Genomic DNA, 20,154 nt, shown 5'->3' with positions numbered 1-20,154 from the left:
TGTATTTTCAATATTCAACATGATGCCGAGATATCATTTTTCTTTTGGCTGAAGCAAGGCAATTCCAGCAGAATGTCCTCTGGCATAGCCAGCAACCATGTGGCCAGCCCATTGGGAACATAATGTTTTGAGGTTGCTAAAATCCATTCATTTATTTATTCAACGAGTGCTTTAAAATACTTATGCCAATCTCTATTCTAGTTGCTGTGGATAGGGTAAAATAAAACACCTCAAGTCCCTGTTTTCTTAGAGTGTATTAAGAAGTATGGAAAGACAGTCGATGAATACAAAAATGTATATGACACATGGCAAGGGATATGCAGAAAAATGAAACTGGGGAAAGGGAATAAAGGAGGAGTGGGCAGCAGACTTGCTTTTTAAAAATAAGATGGTTAGGTATATTCCTGATAAGGTGACATTTGGGCAGAAATTTGAACGAAGCAGAGGTCATCTCAGGGAAGAACAGCCCAGGCAGAGAACAGCAAGAGCAAAGGTCTTGGGGAAGCTATTTGCCATGTTTAAGGTTATGCCAGTGTACTTGGATCAAAGTGAGAGTGGAAGGGATTGGGGGAGATGAGGTAAGAGATAAGGCAAGAGCATCAGGATCAAAGAGAGACAGATGATGTATGGTCTTGTAAATTATGGCTAGGACTTTGGGTTTTATCCTGTGTGAAATAGGAAGCCATTATAGTATTATGAGCAAAGAACTGGCCTGATCCAACTGAATATTTTAAGAACTTACTCAGACTGCTTTGTGGTGAGAGGCATGGTGGAGGCAGGGAGGCCAGTTAGACAGCTGTTGTAATATTCCAGGTGAGAGATGATGGTGGCCTAGATCAGGATGATGGTGGAGGTAAGGGCAAAATGTGGTTGGATCCTGGATATAGACTGGATAAGAGAGAAAGAGAAAAGCCAATGATAACTCCCAGTTTTCAGCCTGAGAAACTGGACACACTGGGTGAACACAGTTACCTTTTATTCAGATGAGGTATACTGTGGGAGGCACATGTTTTGTGTATATGCGTGTGTGTGTATGTTTCTATGTGGGGGTAGGGAATCAGGAGTTCTATTTTATATATTTTAAGTTTATGTCCAAGTAGGGATATCAAATAGGCAGCTAGATGTGAGTATGAAGTGTTCTGGGTAGAGGTCAAGGTTGGAGTTATACATTTGAGATCTTTCAAGTCTTTGGGTGAAATGAGATCACCTAGATAAATAGAGAAGTAGATAAAAAAGAGATCACAGGACTGAATCTTGGAGCACTACAACCTACCATTTAGAACTTGAGGAAATAGATGGAACCAGTAAAGAAGTGTAGTTTCTTAGAAAGCTGTTTTGGTGGTTGTATGGCAGCAGCTACCGTAAATACTGATGTATATATTGGAGAACTGCTTCCAAAGTGGAACAGGATCATTGTGAAAAAGCACAAATAAAAAAAGAGACTTTTTTCTTATCATTGAAAAATCTGGGCCAGGTGCAGTGGCTCAGGCCTATAATCTCAGCACTTTGGGAGGCCGGAGCTAGAGGATTGCTTGAGCCCAGGAGTTCAAGACCAGTCTGGGCAACATAGTGAGACCTGGTCTCTATTATTAAAAAAAAAAAGAAAAAAAATCTTTAGAAGATAGGCCAGTTACTCCCAGAAGAGAAAATTAGGTTGAATTAGTTCAGGTTAGGGAAATTTGCTTAACTGACTAGAAAGCAAAGGGATTATGTATTCCTGGGAATGTAAGCAAGGGATAGAAACAAAGTTCCACAACTCTTGATACCACAGATATGCAAGTTGTAAGTACATGCATTTATAAATTCACAAATCAGACATATCAGGATATGCATATTAACAGAATCATCTACACAATGCGTATAAATACAGTTTGGCCTTCGGAATACTTTTTTTTTTCAGTGGCAATTGGTGTTAAGTTTCCTAAGTCACACAAAGAGAGATTATTTAACTCGGCGGGGTGCGGTGGCTCACACTTGTAATCCCAGCACTTTGGGAGGTCAAGATGGGTGGATCACTTGAGGCCAGAGTTCAAGACCAGTCTGGCCAACATGGCAAAACTCCATCTCTAAAAAATATACAACAACAAAAAATTAGCCGGGTGTGATGGTGTGCATCCATAGTCCCAGCTACTCGGGAGGCTGAAGCATGAGAATCACTTGAACCTGGGAGGCAGATGTTGCAGGTTGCAGTGAGTGCAGATAGTGTCACTGCAGTATACCCTGGGTGACAGACAGAGACTTTGTCTCAAAAAAAAAAAAAAAAAAGAAAAGAAAGATTATTTAACTCATGATGTATCTCAAGTGTGGGCCTAATTTTTCAATTTTTTATTTTTTAAAAATGCATCGCAAGCTGTTTTATTTCAGTGTATGGGAGTGTTTGACAGAGCAACATTTTTGTAAGCAAACCTTGACAATATATCGCATGAGTGTCCAATCTTTTGGCTTCCCGGGTCCACATTGGAAGAAGAAGAATCGTCTTGGGCTACACATAAAATACACGAACATTGACGATAGCTGATGAGCTACAAAAGAAAAAAACTGCACAAAAAAATCTCATAATGTTTTAAGAAAATTTACGAACTTGCATTGGGCTGCATTCAAAGCTGTCCTGGGCCGCATGTGCCAGCCGTGGGCTGGACAAGCTTGTATTAGAGCGTGTTTCTTTCTTCATTGGTACTTATTGGTAGAAGATGAGATATCCAGCAATAAAAGGCAAATGTAAGCATGGTTTCTTTAAGATGCATCATAAGCTGTTTTCTTTCAAGAACGGAAGTGTTTGACAGAGAAACAACTTTGTAAGCAAATCTTGAGAACATGTTATTAGAACATGTTTCTATCTCCATTGGTTCATATTACATGGCTTTACCTATGGAGCTATAAAAGGCAAATGTAAGTATGCTTCCTTTTTTTTTTTTTGGAGAACTGAATCAAACAGATTTTATTCAACTTTTTAGATGAGGAAAACAAATGATACGAAATAAGTCATAAGAAATACTTTCTTATACCACTGTCTCAAACCACTTTCAGTGTTTTACAAAGTGCTCACACAGCAAATACGAAAGACTTCAATACACTCTTCCTTTGTAACTTTTTGCCATAAATGCAACACTAACAAACATACACATTTCTTCTGTATCAATCTTAAAAGTTGAATTACTAATTTTTATGATGTTACTCATAGATATTTTTATTCATATACTTTTAATGACATCATTGCCAACACATACATTATTTTCTTTAACTTTATTTTTACATTAAGCCAACATCTGTCATGCAGCTATCAAAAATCTTAGAGTAAATTACACAGGTTTGTAGTCCAATTTAGACTTTAGCTTGTTAGAATCAGCCACTTTTCTTTTTTTTTTTTCTTTTTTTTAATTTATTTTTTCTTTTTATTATTATTATTATTATACTTTAGGCTCTATGGTACATTTGCGCAACGTGCAGGTAAGTTACATATGTATACATGTGCCATGCTGGTGCGCTGCACCCACCAACTCGTCATCTAGCATTAGGTATATCTCCCAATGCTATCCCTCCCCCCTCCCCCCACCCCACAACAGTCCCCGAAGTGTGATGTTCCCCTTCCTGTGACCATGTGTTCTCATTGTTCAGTTCCCACCTATAAGTGAGAATATGCGGTGTTTGGTTTTTTGTTCTTGCGATAGTTTACTGAGAATGATGATTTCCAATTTCATCCATGTCCCTACAAAGGACGTGAACTCATCATTTTTTATGGCTGCATAGTATTCCATGGTGTATATGTGCCACATTTTCTTAATCCAGTCTATCATTGTTGGACATCTGGGTTGGTTCCAAGTCTTTGCTATTGTGAATAATGCTGCAATAAACATACGTGTGCATGTGTCTTTATAGCAGCATGATTTATAGTCCTTTGGGTATATACCCAGTAATGGGATGGCTGGGTCGAATGGAATTTCTAGTTCTAGATCCCTGAGGAATCGCCACACTGACTTCCACAAGGGTTGAACTAGTTTACAGTCCCACCAACAGTGTAAAAGTGTTCCTATTTCTCCACATCCTCTCCAGCACCTGTTGTTTCCTGACTTTTTAATGATTGCCATTCTAACTGGTGTGAGATGGTATCTCATTGTGGTTTTGATTTGCATTTCTCTGATGGCCAGTGATGGTGAGCATTTTTTCATGTGTTTTTTGGCTGCATAAATGTCTTCTTTTGAGAAGTGTCTGTTCATGTCCTTCGCCCACTTTTTGATGGGGTTGTTTGTTTTTTTCTTGTAAATTTGTTGGAGTTCATTGTAGATTCTGGATATTAGCCCTTTGTCAGATGAGTAGGTTGCGAAAATTTTCTCCCATTTTGTAGGTTGCCTGTTCACTCTGATGGTAGTTTCCTTTGCTGTGCAGAAGCTCTTTAGTTTAATTAGATCCCATTTGTCAATTTTGGCTTTTGTTGCCATTGCTTTTGGTGTTTTAGACATGAAGTCCTTGCCCATGCCTATGTCCTGAATGGTATTGCCTAGGTTTTCTTCTAGGGTTTTTATGGTTTTAGGTCTAACATTTAAGTCTTTAATCCATCTTGAATTGATTTTTTATAAGGTGTAAGGAAGGGATCCAGTTTCAGCTTTCTACATATGGCTAGCCAGTTTTCCCAGCACCATTTATTAAATAGGGAATCCTTTCCCCATTTCTTGTTTTTGTCAGGTTTGTCAAAGATCAGATAGTTGTAGATATGTGGCATTACTTCTGACGGCTCTGTTCTGTTCCATTGATCTATATCTCTGTTTTGGTACCAGTACCATGCTGTTTTGGTTACTGTAGCCTTGTAGTATAGTTTGAAGTCAGGTAGCGTGATGCCTCCAGCTTTGTTCTTTTGGCTTAGGATTGACTTGGCAATGCGGGCTCTTTTTTGGTTCCATATGAACTTTAAAGTAGTTTTTTCCAATTCTGTGAAGAAAGTCATTGGTAACTTGATGGGGATGGCATTGAATCTGTAAATTACCTTGGGAAGGATGGCCATTTTCATGATATTGAGAATCAGCCACTTTTCTTACTGCTTTCATGAAGTCTTCCTGTACTACAAAATCATGATCAGCACGAATTGCGAACATGCCTGCTTCAGTACAAACATTTCTCAGGTCTACTCCATTAAAGCCATCTGAAAGCTTCACAATTGCTTCCTAATCTCTCTCACCATGCTTTGTAATGGGACCTGCATGGATTTTCAGTAGGTCTAATCTTGCTTGTTCATATGGCAAATCAATATGTATTTTTCTATCTAATCTTCCCGGATGCAGCAAAGCAGGATCCAGTGTGTCCGGTCTGTTTGTAGTCATGATCATTTTAACTCTATGCAGAGTATCAAATCCATCCATTTGATTCAGTAACTCCATTAAAGTATTCTGAATCTCTCTGTCAGCTGAAGTACCCTCAGAAAACGGACAACCACCAATAGCATCTATTTCATCCATAAAAATGATGCATGGTTGATGGTTTCTGGGATAATTAAACATTTCTCTGATCAAACAAGCACTTTCACCAACATACTTGTCTACAATAGAACTAGATACAACCTTTAAGAAATTGTAGTCCAGCTGGCTAGCAACAGCTTGTGCCAAGAGTGTTTTTCCCATACCTGGTGGTCTGTGTAACAAACAGCATTTTGGAGGCATTATTCCTACCTGCTGAAATAACTCTGAGTTTGTAAGAGGTAATTCTATCACCTCTCTTAATTCCCAGATCTGTTCTGATAGCCCTCCAATCTCAGAATAAGAAACATTCCAGGGGTCCTCATGAGACATGTTATAAACCAGTGGATCCACCTCTCTTGGCAAATATCTCGTGACAGTTAGTGTAGTCATATCCAAAGCGACTCCTGTTCCTGGCTTCAGCTTACTTTTGTCAAGCTGTCGACGACAACCCACAACATATCTTGGTCCATTTGTAGCTTTAACAATGAATTTTGCTTCAGTTATCTGTTTAAGCACTTCACCCACAATCTGCCCAACACTTTGTAGGGCCTTCAGATCATTTTCAGACTTTTCATACTGCTTGGTAAGTTCTTTTAATTGTTCCCTTAACTCGTTAAGACAGCCGTCGATCTCCTTGTGCTCAAGCAGCTCTTGCAGTAGTCCTGAATGAAGCACCTTACCTCTAGGGTCCGCCATGATGAGAAGCTGCTTCGTTTTTTTAATGATATATTTAGTGCGTGTAAGTGCAGCTTTTTTACATGGATATACTGTGTCGTAGTGAACTCTCGATTGTTAGCGTAGCCATCACCTGAATAGTGTAAATTGTACCCATTAAGTAATTTATCATTCCTCACCCCCTCCCACCCCAATTTTCAATTTCAGTCATGTTCTTAAGAGTTTTTGCAATTGCAATTCTTGTCTGTGCAACTAACTCATCTGATAGATAGACAATCAAAGCAGATGTATAAGAAGAGTGAAATATTAACAGATTCTGAAAAAGCATAGTCTCCTTTTATCCTGTGGACCCTTGCACCCCCTCCCTTCCCCTAGTGCTGCATCCCAAATTTGGCCAGCTAGAGGTAGGTCTCCAGTTCCCAAGGGGAAGTAGAGTCAGAGAACAAAGATATTGTTCCCAGTTAAGTTTGAAATGTCTTGATCTTCGCAGAAGACAGATTTAAAGAACAGGTCAGGCACGGTGGCTCACACCTGTAATCCCAGCACTTTGGAAGTTCCAGGCAGGCAGATCACCTGAGGTCAGGAGTTGAAGACCAGCGTGGCCAACATGGTGAAACTCCGTCTCTATTAAAAATACAAAAAATTAGCCAGGTGTGGTGGCACAAGCCTGTAGTCCCAGCTACTTGGGAGGCTGAGGCATGAGAATCACTTGAACCTGGGAGGCGGAGGTTGCAGTGAACCAACATCACACCACTGCACCAGCCTGGGTGACAGAGCAAGACTCTGTCTGAAAAAAAAAAAACCAAAAAAACAAAAGAATAATAGCAGACAGATTGAACTCCTGTGGGCTGGCTCATTGGGGAAGAATTGGAGAGGCCGAGACACTGATGCGGTGTTAGAAGGGACTCTCCCCTGCAGGCCTACTTCATTTTCTGAAGATGTGAATGGGGTGAATGTCATTTCTCCAAACATCACATATACTCAAGCTGCATCCTCTAAGTTCTAGAAAAAGCTCATTGTCTTCTCTGGCTTAGTTTCAGAGAGGCTCTATGACAAGTTTGTCACCAGCGGAACAACCAGGATGTCCAGTTGCCTATTGTGCTGAGGGAGAGTTGGGGCTTTGTGGAAGAAACAGTGGTTGGGAGCCCTGTCTATGGATCACTGTCTTTAGGAGGAAGGCTCTTCTTGCTCCCCTTCCATGCGGTAGTAGGATGGGCTGAGGCTGCCCCTGCTTGGGAGAGGCTGCTGTCCTTGGCAGACCAAGAAAGGATCAGCTGAGCCTTCTTTTGGATGTCTTCATCTTTTCACAGTTTTTTGAAGGGAGCCTTCTTTGTGCCCACAAACATAGATTTAGTACCCGCTTCTTTGTGCTCCAATACTGTCTCCATTACAGGACTTACTGCACCATCCACTTGTCTCTCCCCTACTAGACTTGTGAGCCCTTCGAGAACAAAGACCAAGTTACATTTGTCCTTATATACCACCCCAGGATGGTGCCTAGGTCATGGTAGGCGAGCTATAATTATATGCTATGTTATAAAGAAAAACAAATGCATTCACTCTCTACGATGTTGAGTGCTCTGTTACCTGGCTGGGGTAACTGGAATAAGTAGAGGAGAGTGCAGGCCTATGCAATACAATGCGTTCTGTTCAACAGATGTTAAGGAACAATAACTGCAGCCACCTACAGTGTGTCTTCTCATCTTTATTTCTTTTCCTTCAGATAACAGATTGAGGCCTATTTCCCCAGAAGGATGGATAATTGCAAGATTATCCATCTTACAATCTGTTAGCTAGTCCCCTTCTTCCTAAGACTTTTCCTGTCATCACTGTGACTGTACCCTTGCCTTAAGTACATTTTATAGTTAGTTCCCTCTTTTGGCCACATTGTGTTCTTTGAAATCATGTCTTTGTAAAATGGAACATTTTCTCCTGTAGTGACAAGGTTGTAATTAAAACTAAAGGCTGACCAAAGACTCAGTATCAAATAAAATATAGTCATGATCAATAACATGTCAAAAAGACAAACCTGCAACTACAGTCCTCTAAAACAATTTAAAATAGTAAAATCACACCCCAAGTCCTATATAAAAGTCATAAGCACACATTGGTTATACAAAGATACGTGGAATTATGTCAATGTTTGTAAAAACATAAAATTACATCCTACTCTATCATAAATTTTTCCTAAAACTAATACACATTAAGATGATGTTTTTAGCACATTAATGAATAACAATTTATTCTGCTTTTAAATTAAAAATGGAGTATTGGAAGATGATTTAGATAGTTCAAGTCTCTTTTTAAAAAAGTCAAGTCTAAGTAAGTTTGAAGTTATGTTCCTTTTGCCCTTTGTAGGTTGTCCTCTTCAAAGTGGAGGCCTTCGAAGTGATTCAAGTGATTCCATAGTTGCACCCAAATTAGTAGGCTCAAGAAATGTTTCTTGTTGTTTATGACAATGATGGTGTTTCTTTCCTCTTCTGAAAAGCTCACCCAATATTTCTAATCTTTTTCTTTCCTTCTCTTTTTCTTTATTTAAAGCTAAAGTCATAGTTGCTCAGTAGAAGACCAAACCGGAGCTAGGCAAGGACATGAAATGGCCTTAAATCCCTCAGGCTCTGCTTCCTTCTGTGAGTGATTCTTCCCTGATTTAATTTTTATTGTAGAAGCAATAATACAATTGCTGATTGTGAGCAAACTCCACAAAAAGAACTTCAAAACATCTGGGACAAGATTTCTAAGAGGTCTGGGTGACCCTGCATAAAATTCAGTAAAACAATTCAATCAACATTTATTGAAGGCCTACTGTGTTCCAGGTCTGATGTGGGGCTCAGGAGATGCTGAGGCAAAGGGAACATAACTCGGCCTTCAAGGAGCCCCTGTGAAGCGTGGGTGTTAGGGAAACTGCACCTAAGTCTAGTTGTGAGAACTTCCTACAGAACGGTAGCAGACTTGGGTCATGTTCTCTGGGGTCTTCTCGTCATATGACTACCAGGTTTGTGAATGAAACTGATCTACAATCATGTCTGGTAAGAGGAAGGATATTTAGAAACTGTTATCCCATAAGCCTCTGTGTTTTCTTTCTTTCTTTTTTTTTTTGAGACTGAGTCTCACTGTCACCTAGGCTGGAGTGCAGTGGCACGATCTTGGCTCACTGCAACCTCCACCTCCTGGAGCGATTCTCCTGGCTCATCCTCCAGAGTAGCTGGGATTACAGGTGCCCACCACCATGTCCAGCTAATTTTTGTATTTTTAGTAGAGATAGAATTACACTGTGTTGGCCAGGCTTGTCTCGAACTTTAGACTTCAAGAGATCTGCCTGCCTTGGCCTCCCAAAGTGCTGGGATTACAGGCATGAGTCACTGCGCCTGACCAGCCTCTGTGTTTTCTAGTGAAATTTGAGGATTGGAATTTGCTTCATGTTTAATTAAGAAAACTCTCATAATCCCATTGAAAACATAAATAAGATTATCATAATGTTGGGTAAAGGCTGATAATATAGCCAGATAAAGAAATAAAAGGGTGAAACAGTAATGAGGAAATGAGCCCCTTGGTCTTGAATTGTGGAACGTATTGAGTAATTGTTTAAAGAGAACCATATTGGCTGGGCGCAGTGGCTCATGCCTGTAATCCAAGCACTTTGGGAGACCAAGGCGGGTGGATCACCTGAGGTCAGGAGTTTGAAACGAGTCTGGCCAACATGGTGAAACCCCCGTCTCTACTAAAAATACAAAAATTAGCCAGACGTGGTGGTGAACACCTGTAATCCCAGCTACTTGGGAGGCTGAGGCAGGAGAATCGCTTGAACCCAGGAGGCAGAGGTTGCAGTGAGCCATGATAGCTCCACTGCACTCCAGCTCAAAACTGGAAACTCCGTCTCAAAAAAAAAAAAAAAAAAAAAGAAGGAAACAGATTGGATAGCCTAGGCTGGATTTACATAATTTAACCAATATTTTCCCTCAGAGTTTTTAAGGGTTTTTTTTCAGGAGACAGTAAGATGCATACTTCAATGAAAATAATATACATCTGTGTGCATGGTAGTTTTCTGGGAAAAACAACTGGCATCAGGGATAAGATTATTTTCAAATAATGTGTCAAAAAACAAGACATGGAAGCAAAGAATGAATGAGTGCAATTCACGTGTTAATGCTTACATGGAATTCTGTTTGTCTGGAAAGTTGTTGCTGTGTGGCAGACTTATCTGCTTTTTTTGCCTTATAAAATAATTCTCAAGTGACTTTTTGATAAGTGTGAATACAATTAGAAACAAGACCCCAAAGGTTTTCTATTTCTCTGGAGCTATATAGCCCTGCATTTGAAACCATTACTCTAAGCTTGTTACATATATATTTTTTGCACAGAATACATTTCTAAAAATAGGATATGACCTCAGCAGAAAATTAAGCAAAAACATGTGGTTGTCTTCATAAGCATAATGCTTTAGAAGTCAAAATATATGCAAATAAACCAGGAGACCTGAGAGCTACCTCTGCCCCCATGTCTCCATTGCAGTCTCTTCCTAACTCTTCTACTGTCCTGCCTCTGCTCCCTCCAGTTCAGCTTGCACGTGGCCTCCCAGGTAATTTGAACAGGACAGACCTCTCCTGCACCAGCCCCTTCAGTGGCTCCCTTTTGTGCTCAGTAAAGGCCAAACTCTTTAGCATGGCATGTGAGACCTCTGTAATCTGGCCTTTGAGGCTCATCTCCCCCCATTATCCAGCACACACATCCCCTGTATTCTCATCATACTGCACCCTTCATGGAGCATGCCATGTAAATACCTTTACGCTTTTGCATAGAATATACCTTCTGCCTAAAAAGCAGTTCATATGTCACTTCTGAGACATCCTTTCTAATTCTTTCAGGAAAGGAATGAGGTCCCTCTCTGCGTAAATGATCTCTATACCATCACTTGTCAAAACGCTTTATTATTATTTGTCAAAACAGAACCTTCTTTTTATGTCTCAATTGCTACTAAGACCCTGAAGTTTGAGACTGAAAATATGGGTGCTATGTACTACCATAATTCCAACATGAAATGCTAGACCGCAAGTACTGGGATTCGAAGACCTGTTTTGTGAGATCATTATCTATTTCTGGGACATAAAAGAGTTGAAGAGTCACAGGGAGAGGGATGATTTCTTCCAAGAGCATCGACTATAGGTAGTTTGTTTCTCTCCCTCTACCCACAATGAGGGACTGGAGGAAGAGACTTTCCTTTCTCTTTGAGTCAAGCAAGAGGGCTTCAGCAGGAGCATTCAAGAGAAAAACAGAAGTCTCATGGAGTGTGAGGGCTTCAGTTCTGTGCCTGAGAATATTGAGGTAAAAAGACTGGGGCTGGAGCCACCTGTCTGATGGCAGAGCACAGGGAGACAGACATTCGCTGGGAATAAGCTGCACTTTCATTCATAAAAGCTGACAAGACTGCATGAGTGTTTCTCATTGACCGGACATGGACTCACCAACACAAAACAGCCTGGAGCTATTTTTGGACCCTGCCCAAGAGGACAGCCAGAAGACAGGGAACTGTGACTTCAGTAGAGTAGGTATGAATGCGGATGGCTAGGGCCACAAAGAGGAATGAGAAGACAGAAGACAGGCATTGCCCACATCAAGGGGCTTTTGAGAAGACTCCAGTGGGCATACCTCTGTGGATCCCACAAAAGCACCCATGATAGGAAGGGTCAGCTCCAACATCCTCTGAGGCCAGAGAGCACCAATGCTCGCAAGAGTGCTTGACAGGAAGAAACCTCTTGCTGTTTCTCTCTGTCTTTCCCAGCTCCAGCCCTGAAAGAGCCAGAGTGTGGTGGGTTGTGGGGAACAGAGGAAAGGAAACGCACAGGGGAAGGATATAGAGGAGAAACTGACCATGGCTCTTCTTTCCCATTGCCTTCTCTCCAGCCTGAGGCAGCCCAAGTCAGGGAGCTGAGAAACTTTAACTTTGAGTGACAATTAAATTATTAAACTGAACTGAAAGCTTACTGTTCTTGTGACTAACAGATACAAGGAATTTGCACTAAGAGTATTCAAAAGAGTTTATGGAAGCTGCCCAAGATTTCTTCCACTTTCCATGTAGGGAAGTTCACAGAATGGGATTAGACAACTAGCAGAGAGAAAGACTAGAGTTTCTACCTGCCAAACCCCAGCCCTAGTTTGGAGACCTACTTATTCAATGTACCAGTGACATTTGTTTATTAATTTGTTGCCTCTTCATACTGAGAGCTTCTTGGGGATAGAAACTCATATATTATATTCATCTTTATAAACCTTAATGAAGCAGTATCTGCCACATAGAAAATGTTTGTTGAATGAATAAATGAACAAATTAATTGATAAATGGGAGTGATACAGTATAGTGATTCAGGGTCCAAAGCTGGGCTTTGCCACTGATTAGTTGTGGGTTCTTTGGTCAATTTCTTAACCGTGAAAGACTTGATTTACTTACCTTTTAAAGTGGCCAGAAAATAGTACTTACCTCATCAGATTTATTTGAGAATTAGTTGTGAGGTACTATATTGAAAATGCTTAGCACAGCGGCTAGTACACAATAAATGTTCAATAAATGTAAGTTGTAATGTCATTTTGCTGTTGTTAGATTTGGAGTTGCACAGATTAGTATGTAATGACCACTCCCCAAACCCAGCTGAGCCTGGTGTCCTTGATCTTGGTAGTATGCCTTTGACCCCAATTAGGCCTGGTGGTCTTGATGCCTGGATCTCCCTGTTTCATCTCCTCAAGGAAGAAACTTTGTTTTCTGCTGGGCTGAGGAAGGGCAGTTACTTTGCTCCATTGGGTAGCAAAGAGTTCTGGCTGGTGGACAAACTGCTCTTACATGGACACTCAAATAACCCTCTGCTTTCTAGAGATATCTGGGACCTCTCATTCCCGAGTCTTTCTGGAGTTCTATAGCACAGGTCAGCCATCTTCTAAGCTCCTCCCAAAGCTGTTTCAGCTTCCTTGGCTTTGCTAAATCAGTTATCACTGACACTTCAGCTTCTGATATTTTCTTGTTTTTGCTTCTTCTTTGTCCTTGTGTGTACCTATACCTTTAACAAAGTCTTTTACCGTAATTCGGGCAGAGGGTAGGGGAGACTGGGAAAAAGCTACAATAAATATGAGTGTTCAATCTGCCATGTATAGCCTGAAGTATATGTAACTTTAGTAATACGAAAAAATAGTGGTAGTTGTAAAAAGAATTTATTTAGAGATATAAAATGTACTTGTCCATATTTTTATACATTTAAAGTTAATAATACAAAGAAATGTGTGCTATTTTGCAAAATAAACCACGTAGAAAATAAACACATCGGTGTTTTGATGAAGTAGCATTCACAAAGAGGCTGAGGTTATTAGAGAAGGCTTCATGGCAGAGGTAGCAATTTTCCTGGGCTCTGAATAATGGGTAGAATTTGGTTTTATTAAGGATAGGAAATGGGTCTATAACTCATTTATATATTAGCAGTCATGTGTAATTCAGGGTTTTATCTACTGTAGCAGCATTGCCTTGAGCTTCTCAAAATGGCTTTTCTGTTATCCTTCCTTTTGATAAGAGACAAATCCTCATTCTTGGAGAACAAAGCCAGCTCAACAGAGGGAAGCAGAGCTTGAAGACAGAGAACAGATGACAAGACCCCAGCCAAAGCCAGAATGCCCTTTGGCTTCCAACGTGCAAGAGCCAGTAACTTATCCTTCTTCCCTCCCCCTTTTATTTTTGCTTAAGCTAGTTTTAGTTGGATTTCAGTCATTTGCATCAGAAAGAGTCCCAACTAATATGACAGGGTAATGAGACTATATTTAACTTGAAATTGTATTATTATTTATTTATTTATTGAGATGGAGTCTCACTCTGTCGCTCAGGCTGGAGTGCAGTGGCACGATCTTGGCTCACTGCAGCCTCCACCTCCTGGATTTAAGCAATTCTCCCAGCTCAGTCCTCCAAGTAGCTGGGAGGCGAGCACCACCAATGCTCAGCTGATTTTTGTATTTTTAGTAGAGACGGGGTTTCACTATGTTGGCCAGGCTGGTGTCAAACTCCTGACTTCAAGTGATCCACCTGCCTCGGCCTCCCAAAGTACTGGGATCACAGGCGTGAGCCACCATGCCTGGCCTTAACTTGGATTTTAGAACACAGTGGGCAGAGCTAGAACTCAATTTATAGTCTAACTTAAAATTACAGCTTGCAGATTGTTTCTCATTACATTTATTGCTGGTAGATAATTCTTATCCTTTGACTCAAGGCAGAATGGAAACAGACTTGTGTCTGCGTTTTTCCCTTTGGAGCTTGTTATTTTTCTCATAACAGATGAATTATTTGTAAGCAAAAATTAAAGATAAAAATCAATTCCCATCATCTTAAAAAAATGTGGTGAGCGTGTCCCTAGAGTTACGAGAGTTTCAGAGTAATTTATCTGCAGAGTGCTGCTGGAAGGCAGAGCCCACCAATTCCCCACGGTTCAGGGTTAAGGGAACTGATCCTTTAATGCTTATAAATCAGAAGTTTTTGCTGCAGCAACCAGGGAAAATATAGCAAATCTTTAGGTGACATGGCAAATAACTTAATTATAGATAATTAGTAAATAACTACACACTATGGGTCTACTACTGTTTTCAGTGCTGTTTACGTATTACTAAAAACCAAAGGATGAAGTACTGTTACTGTCATCATCCCCATTTGCCAGATGAGAAAACTGAAGCACAAAGTTAAGCCAGGATAGGCCCTCTGGCAGTCTGATGCCAGCATGACATGCTCTTGATCATTGCACTACACTGCTCTAGGTTTTAGTCAATTTACAGAATTTTAAGTGTATATGCTCTAGGTTTTAGTCAACTTCCAGAACTTTAAATGCATAAAAATACGGACATGTGCATTTTATGTCTCCTTTGTTGTATAGCAAGTCTCAGGTCTACACTGACAAACCAAGAGATTGGGGTTTAAGTCAAAAGACAGTATTACTCAAATAATCAGGAAAAGGGGGAAAATCAATTTCTGCCTGAAATGCATTCCTCTATTTGTTTTAGTGGTAGCCACATGAATTTTCTTAGTTAGATTTTAAATATTGTTACTACAAGGCTGGGCGTGGTGGCTCAAACCTGTAATCCCAGCACTTTGGGAGACTGAGGCAGGTGGATCACTTGAGGTCAGGAGTTCAAGACCAGCTTGGCCAACATGGTAAAAGTCTGTCTCTACTAAAAATACAAAAATTAGCCGGGCATGGTGGTACATGCCTATAGTCCCAGCTAGTCAGGGGGCTGAGGCAGTAGAATTGCTTGAACCTGGGAGGCAGAGGTTGCAGTGAACTGGGATTGTTAATAATTTGTTAAGTCATTGTAGTATAATAAGAAAGATATTCGGTGAGCTCCTAAAACCTCTGGAATTTCCTGAGTGAGGAGGGTGATAAGAGCATCTTTTGTTCTAATGAGGTGACTTTGGGAGGCCCATAGTTTCAGGATGGGAGCTGGTCCCCAGAAAGACCAAGCCTTGTTTAGAAGCCTGGAACTTTTTTAGCCTTACCTCCCAACCTCCAGGGAGAGGAGAGAGGCTGGAGATTGAGTTAATCACCAATGGCTGCAATCACACCTATGTAATAAGATATCCATAGAAACCTCTAATGATGGGGTTTGGTAAGCATGTTGAGGTGCTGGGAGGATAGCATACCCTGAAAGGGCATGGAATCTCTGTGTCCTTCCCTTCCCCCATACCTTGCCCTAAGCATCTCTTCCATCTGGCTATTCCTGAGTGGTACCTTTTACAATAAACTAGTAACAATAAGTAAAACATTTTTCTGGGTACTGAGAGTCATTTTAGCAAATTATTGAATCTAAGTGGGGGGGGTCAGGGGAACCCCTGAATTTATAGTCAGTCTAGCAGAAATGTGGGTAGCCTGGGCATTCCACTGAGAGCTGGCATCTGAAGGGAGGACAATCTTATGGGACTGAACCCTTAATCTGTGGGGTCTGGTGCTAACTCTGGGAGTCAGTGTCAGAATTGAATTGAATTGTTGGAAGAAACACCACATATTTGGTTTCTGGTGGAAAGAAACCCCACTCATTTGGTGTCAGAAAACATGGGATTTGCTAGAACAGCACTTACTAATATTTGGTTTGGGAAGAGAAAGGATGAAAGGGTGGGAATGAGGAAAACTTTGATCCCTAGATGGCTACCTAGTCACCCATGGTATGAAACTGCAGTCTCGTTGTGATCAGTTACTAAAGGTAGAAGTTAGGCCGGGTGTGGTGGTTCACATCTATAATCCCAGCAGTTTGGGAGGCCGAGGCGGGCACATCACCTGAGGTCAAAACTTCGAGACCAGCCTGGTCAGCATGGTAAAACCCTGTCTCTACTAAAAATACAAAAATTAGCTGGACATGGTGGTATGCGCTTGTAATCCCAGTTACTCGGGAGGCTGAGGCAGAAGAATCTCTTGAACCCAGGAGGTGGAGGTTGCGGTGAGCTGAGATTGCGCCACTGCACTCCAGCCTGGGCAACAAGAGTGAAACTCCGTCACCAAAAAAAAAAAAAAAATGCTAAAGGTAAAAGTTACTAGTGGAATTTTGAAATGGTGGTAGACCTAAATTCCAAGGAGTTGGCAATTGGATTCGTAAGACAATGCAAAATAGTAACAAGCATCCTAAATCTACAATCTCTTGGTTATTGTTATTTGTAATAGCTAAAACGAAAGTAAAAGTGTGAGTGCTGGGTCGAACTTTGATGGTGGAGTAGGCTCAGATTTTGGTTGGTCTGAGCTTCAGTTACTAGCCTCAAAACCACCCCTAAAGGGGAAACTTATGCTGAGAAAGTAACTCTAAATCCTCTGGTCACCAAGAAGGTAGACCACATGGGGGAAAGACAAAACCAAAAAACTACTTAAGCCAACGGTATGGCGTGAAGGAGTTGTCTCATTTTGTGGATCAGTTGTCATCAGCTTCCCAAAAAACCTTTACTAAAATGGATTGTGAGAGTGACAAATTTAGGGGCATTTTTTTTGGTTTTAAATGCTGCAGAGTGCAAGAGCAAGTTTGGTTAATACAGGACCTGCAGCTGACTATGGAACAATGGCAGATGGCTAGACATCATCCAGACACACAGGAGGTTATTCTTGAGAAAACTGGCATCCTGGTGGTCTGGATAAAAGCCACTGTAAGATGTAATTACCCAAAGATGGGGGACTGTTCAACTCTCTCTACAAAGGCCAGATAGAACACCCAAGATGAAGCGGCTGATGTTTTGTAGGCAAGCTATGTCAGATTGACTTTATGATGACCAAGATATTCATCCGGGAATATGCCTGTTACCCAGGACATGGTAAATACTGTGAGTAAGGGGGCCCTTCTTACATGGGCACCCCATGTAATCCTACTGCTGCAAAACTGAACAATAGTTTGAGTAGAACAAGTGTCTGGCGCCTAATGTGTGCTCTCAAATTGGTTTGAATCTTAGATACTTGTTCCAGATCCTGGTAGCAATGAACAAAACAGACAATTCATGGTCTCCATGGAGCTAATACTTTGATGTTCTATTACAGAAATGGACATGGGATGGAGATACCTGATATATTCAGAGAACTAAAGGCTCCTTCATTGCCAAAGGAATCTTGGGAATTTACAGCCGTAATTCTACATTGTAATTATGGATGGAGCTTTATATTGGGTGGAGGTCAGTAGGACTGTTGGAATGCCAAAGTTGGCTCCCTGAGTTTGTCTTTGAGCTATCGGTACATCTGTGCCACAATTTAGAAAAACTGATGATAGTTTACTTTTATTTTAAAATTTATCTTACAAGTATTTCATCTGTTATGAGAGCAAAACACATTCCAGAGGGGAAAATGCACACATTCCTGTACTCCATGTCCGAGAAAGCAAAGTGAATACTTTCTGCTGCCAATATGCTTAATTAGGGTAGACAAGGGAGACAGTACCACTTAAAATTATGTTTTTGTGAAGTCACATAAGGAAATGGACATAATATTGAGTGGTCAGAAATCTATGTTCTAGAAATTTACAAAAATGCACTGGGTCTGTTTTATAAGAAGAGGAGTTAAAAGAAACATGAGTGGGAGTTAAGTATTATTATAAAATGTTCTGTAGATTTAGTAATGTGGTTCTTTAAAATTTGTCATTCCTGCACAGCAGGGAGATAAGACAATTATTTTTGGCGCTTTATGAGTATTGTTTAAATTATTCAGTATTCTCTTTTATAGCTAAATTGCTGAAGTAAAAATATATCAGAAAATTAATGTACTTTTATTTATACAATAACAATACCTTATAACTAAGTATGAGCTGATCACACTTAGGTGCTCTTTCATCAAATACTCCTAATGATTTGAAATATAAATTATAATTGATATCACTTTAGGTATGAGAAAATTATGGTTCAAGAAGGTTTTATGATTTTCCCAAGATGCAAGTCGTGTCGTTGGGACCAGAACTTTGGAATTCTGACTAGAGATTTTGAGCTGGATAGATGTAGTGATCAAGAGAATGAGTGCTAATGTCAGTTGGATCTGGGGTTGTTCCCCAGCTGTATCCTTACTAATTACTTAGCCTCTCAATCCTCCAATTTCCTCTTCTGAAAATGGGGATAATATGACCTACCTCATAGCCTGGTAGTGAGGATTAAATGAGATAATTACTAAATGTGAAGTGCTTACTTGGCACATAGTATATATATGTTCAATTAAGTATTGCAAATATTATTGATAAAGAATAAAGTGGAAAATAAAAATAATGACTTAATATTGTCTTCTTATTTGGAAGAAAACAATAGATTAAAACAGTGGAGGCCGGGCATGGTGGCTCATACCTGTAATCCCAGCACTTTGGGAGGCCAAGGCAGGAGGATCGCTTGATTCCAGGAGTTTGAGACCAGCCTGGGCAACATAGTTGAGAGCACGTCTCCACCAAAAAAAAAAAAAAATTAAAAATTAACCAGATGTGGTGGTGTGTACCTGTAGTCCCAGCTACCCAGCTACTGGAGGTGGGGGACGCCCAAGAAGGAAGGATTGCTTGAGCCCAGGAGGTTGAGGCTGCAGTGAGCCATGATGGAGCCACTGCATTCCAGCCTGGGTGACAAGAATGAGATCTTGCCTCAAAAACAAACGAACAACAGCAACAACACAACAAAAGCCTAAAAAGCAAAAGAACAGTGATTCTCAACTGGAGGCAATTTAGTCCCCCACCCCGACAGGATATTTGATAATGTCTGTAAACATTTTTGGTTGTCACAAATGGAAAGGTGCTACTGGTGTCTAGCTGGTAGAGGCCAAAGCTGTCAGAAAACATCCTACAATGCACAGGGCGGGCCCCACAACAAAGAATTATCTGGTCCAAGTGTCAGCAGTGCTGAGGTTGAGAAGCCCTGCATTAAAACAACAAGAATTCATTGAGTATACTTAAAAAATTGTATTTGTTTTTGTTTTTTTGATAGAGATGGGGGCCTTGCTATGTTGCTCAGGCTGGTCTTGAACTCCTGGTCTTAAGCAGTCCTCCCTCCTTGGCCTCCTAAAGTGCTGGGATTATAAGCATGGGCCTCCACACCCAGCCCTTATTGAGTAACTTTTAATGAGCCAAGTAAACATCACTTCTCTAAGCACAGAAGAATTTGAAAATAGGAGACAATATATTATCTTTGCGAGTATAGGACACAAAAATTACTGTAAGGAAATGACATAGTTTATGTTGGACGTATGAATAGAATGATAATCTAGAGTTTTTGATAAGAAAGAAAAGTTACCAGTTAAGTTCTTTGTGGCTAAGAGGTGACAGTTTTCAAAACTGACAGTTTATAGTTTATTTTAAAAATATAAATTTTCATGTGATAGGATCACTTAAATTCATCAGCAAATGGCCTCCTTCGCTAGCTTTCCATCATTCATTGAATGCTTTTCAATAGCCAGGGCTTTAGTAACACCAGTAAGATATGATTTGATGAAAATAAATTATAGAAATTTGTATTTAAGTGAGGGCTGGATGCGGTGGCTAACGCCTGTAATCCAGCACTTTGGGAGGCCCAGGCGGGTGTATCACTTGAGGT

The 20,154-nt window shown here is 40.5% G+C and overlaps 1 protein-coding gene and 1 long non-coding RNA gene across 2 annotated transcripts in view; both read right to left on the bottom strand.

The window, feature by feature from the left end:
• The window catches only part of LOC134759516 (uncharacterized), a 39,511-nt gene extending 20,495 nt beyond the window's left edge, over positions 1-19,016 (bottom strand). The window contains exon 1 of the long non-coding RNA XR_010135796.1: positions 18,925-19,016. This is a non-coding gene — a long non-coding RNA (uncharacterized LOC134759516). The remainder of the gene's footprint in view (positions 1-18,924) is intronic.
• Positions 2,564-6,146, bottom strand: LOC103892083 (26S proteasome regulatory subunit 10B-like). Its single transcript, XM_054528507.1, is given in 2 exon segments — positions 2,564-2,676; positions 4,994-6,146. Coding segments are annotated over 2 exon segments (1,263 nt in total). The 5' UTR covers positions 6,144-6,146.
• Positions 19,017-20,154: the final 1,138 nt, after the last annotated feature.

The sequence above is a fragment of the Pongo abelii genome, chromosome 10 (assembly GCF_028885655.2).
Source record: "Pongo abelii isolate AG06213 chromosome 10, NHGRI_mPonAbe1-v2.0_pri, whole genome shotgun sequence".
Taxonomy (NCBI): domain Eukaryota; kingdom Metazoa; phylum Chordata; class Mammalia; order Primates; family Hominidae; genus Pongo; species Pongo abelii.
This window is presented reverse-complemented; position numbering and strand designations above follow the sequence as displayed.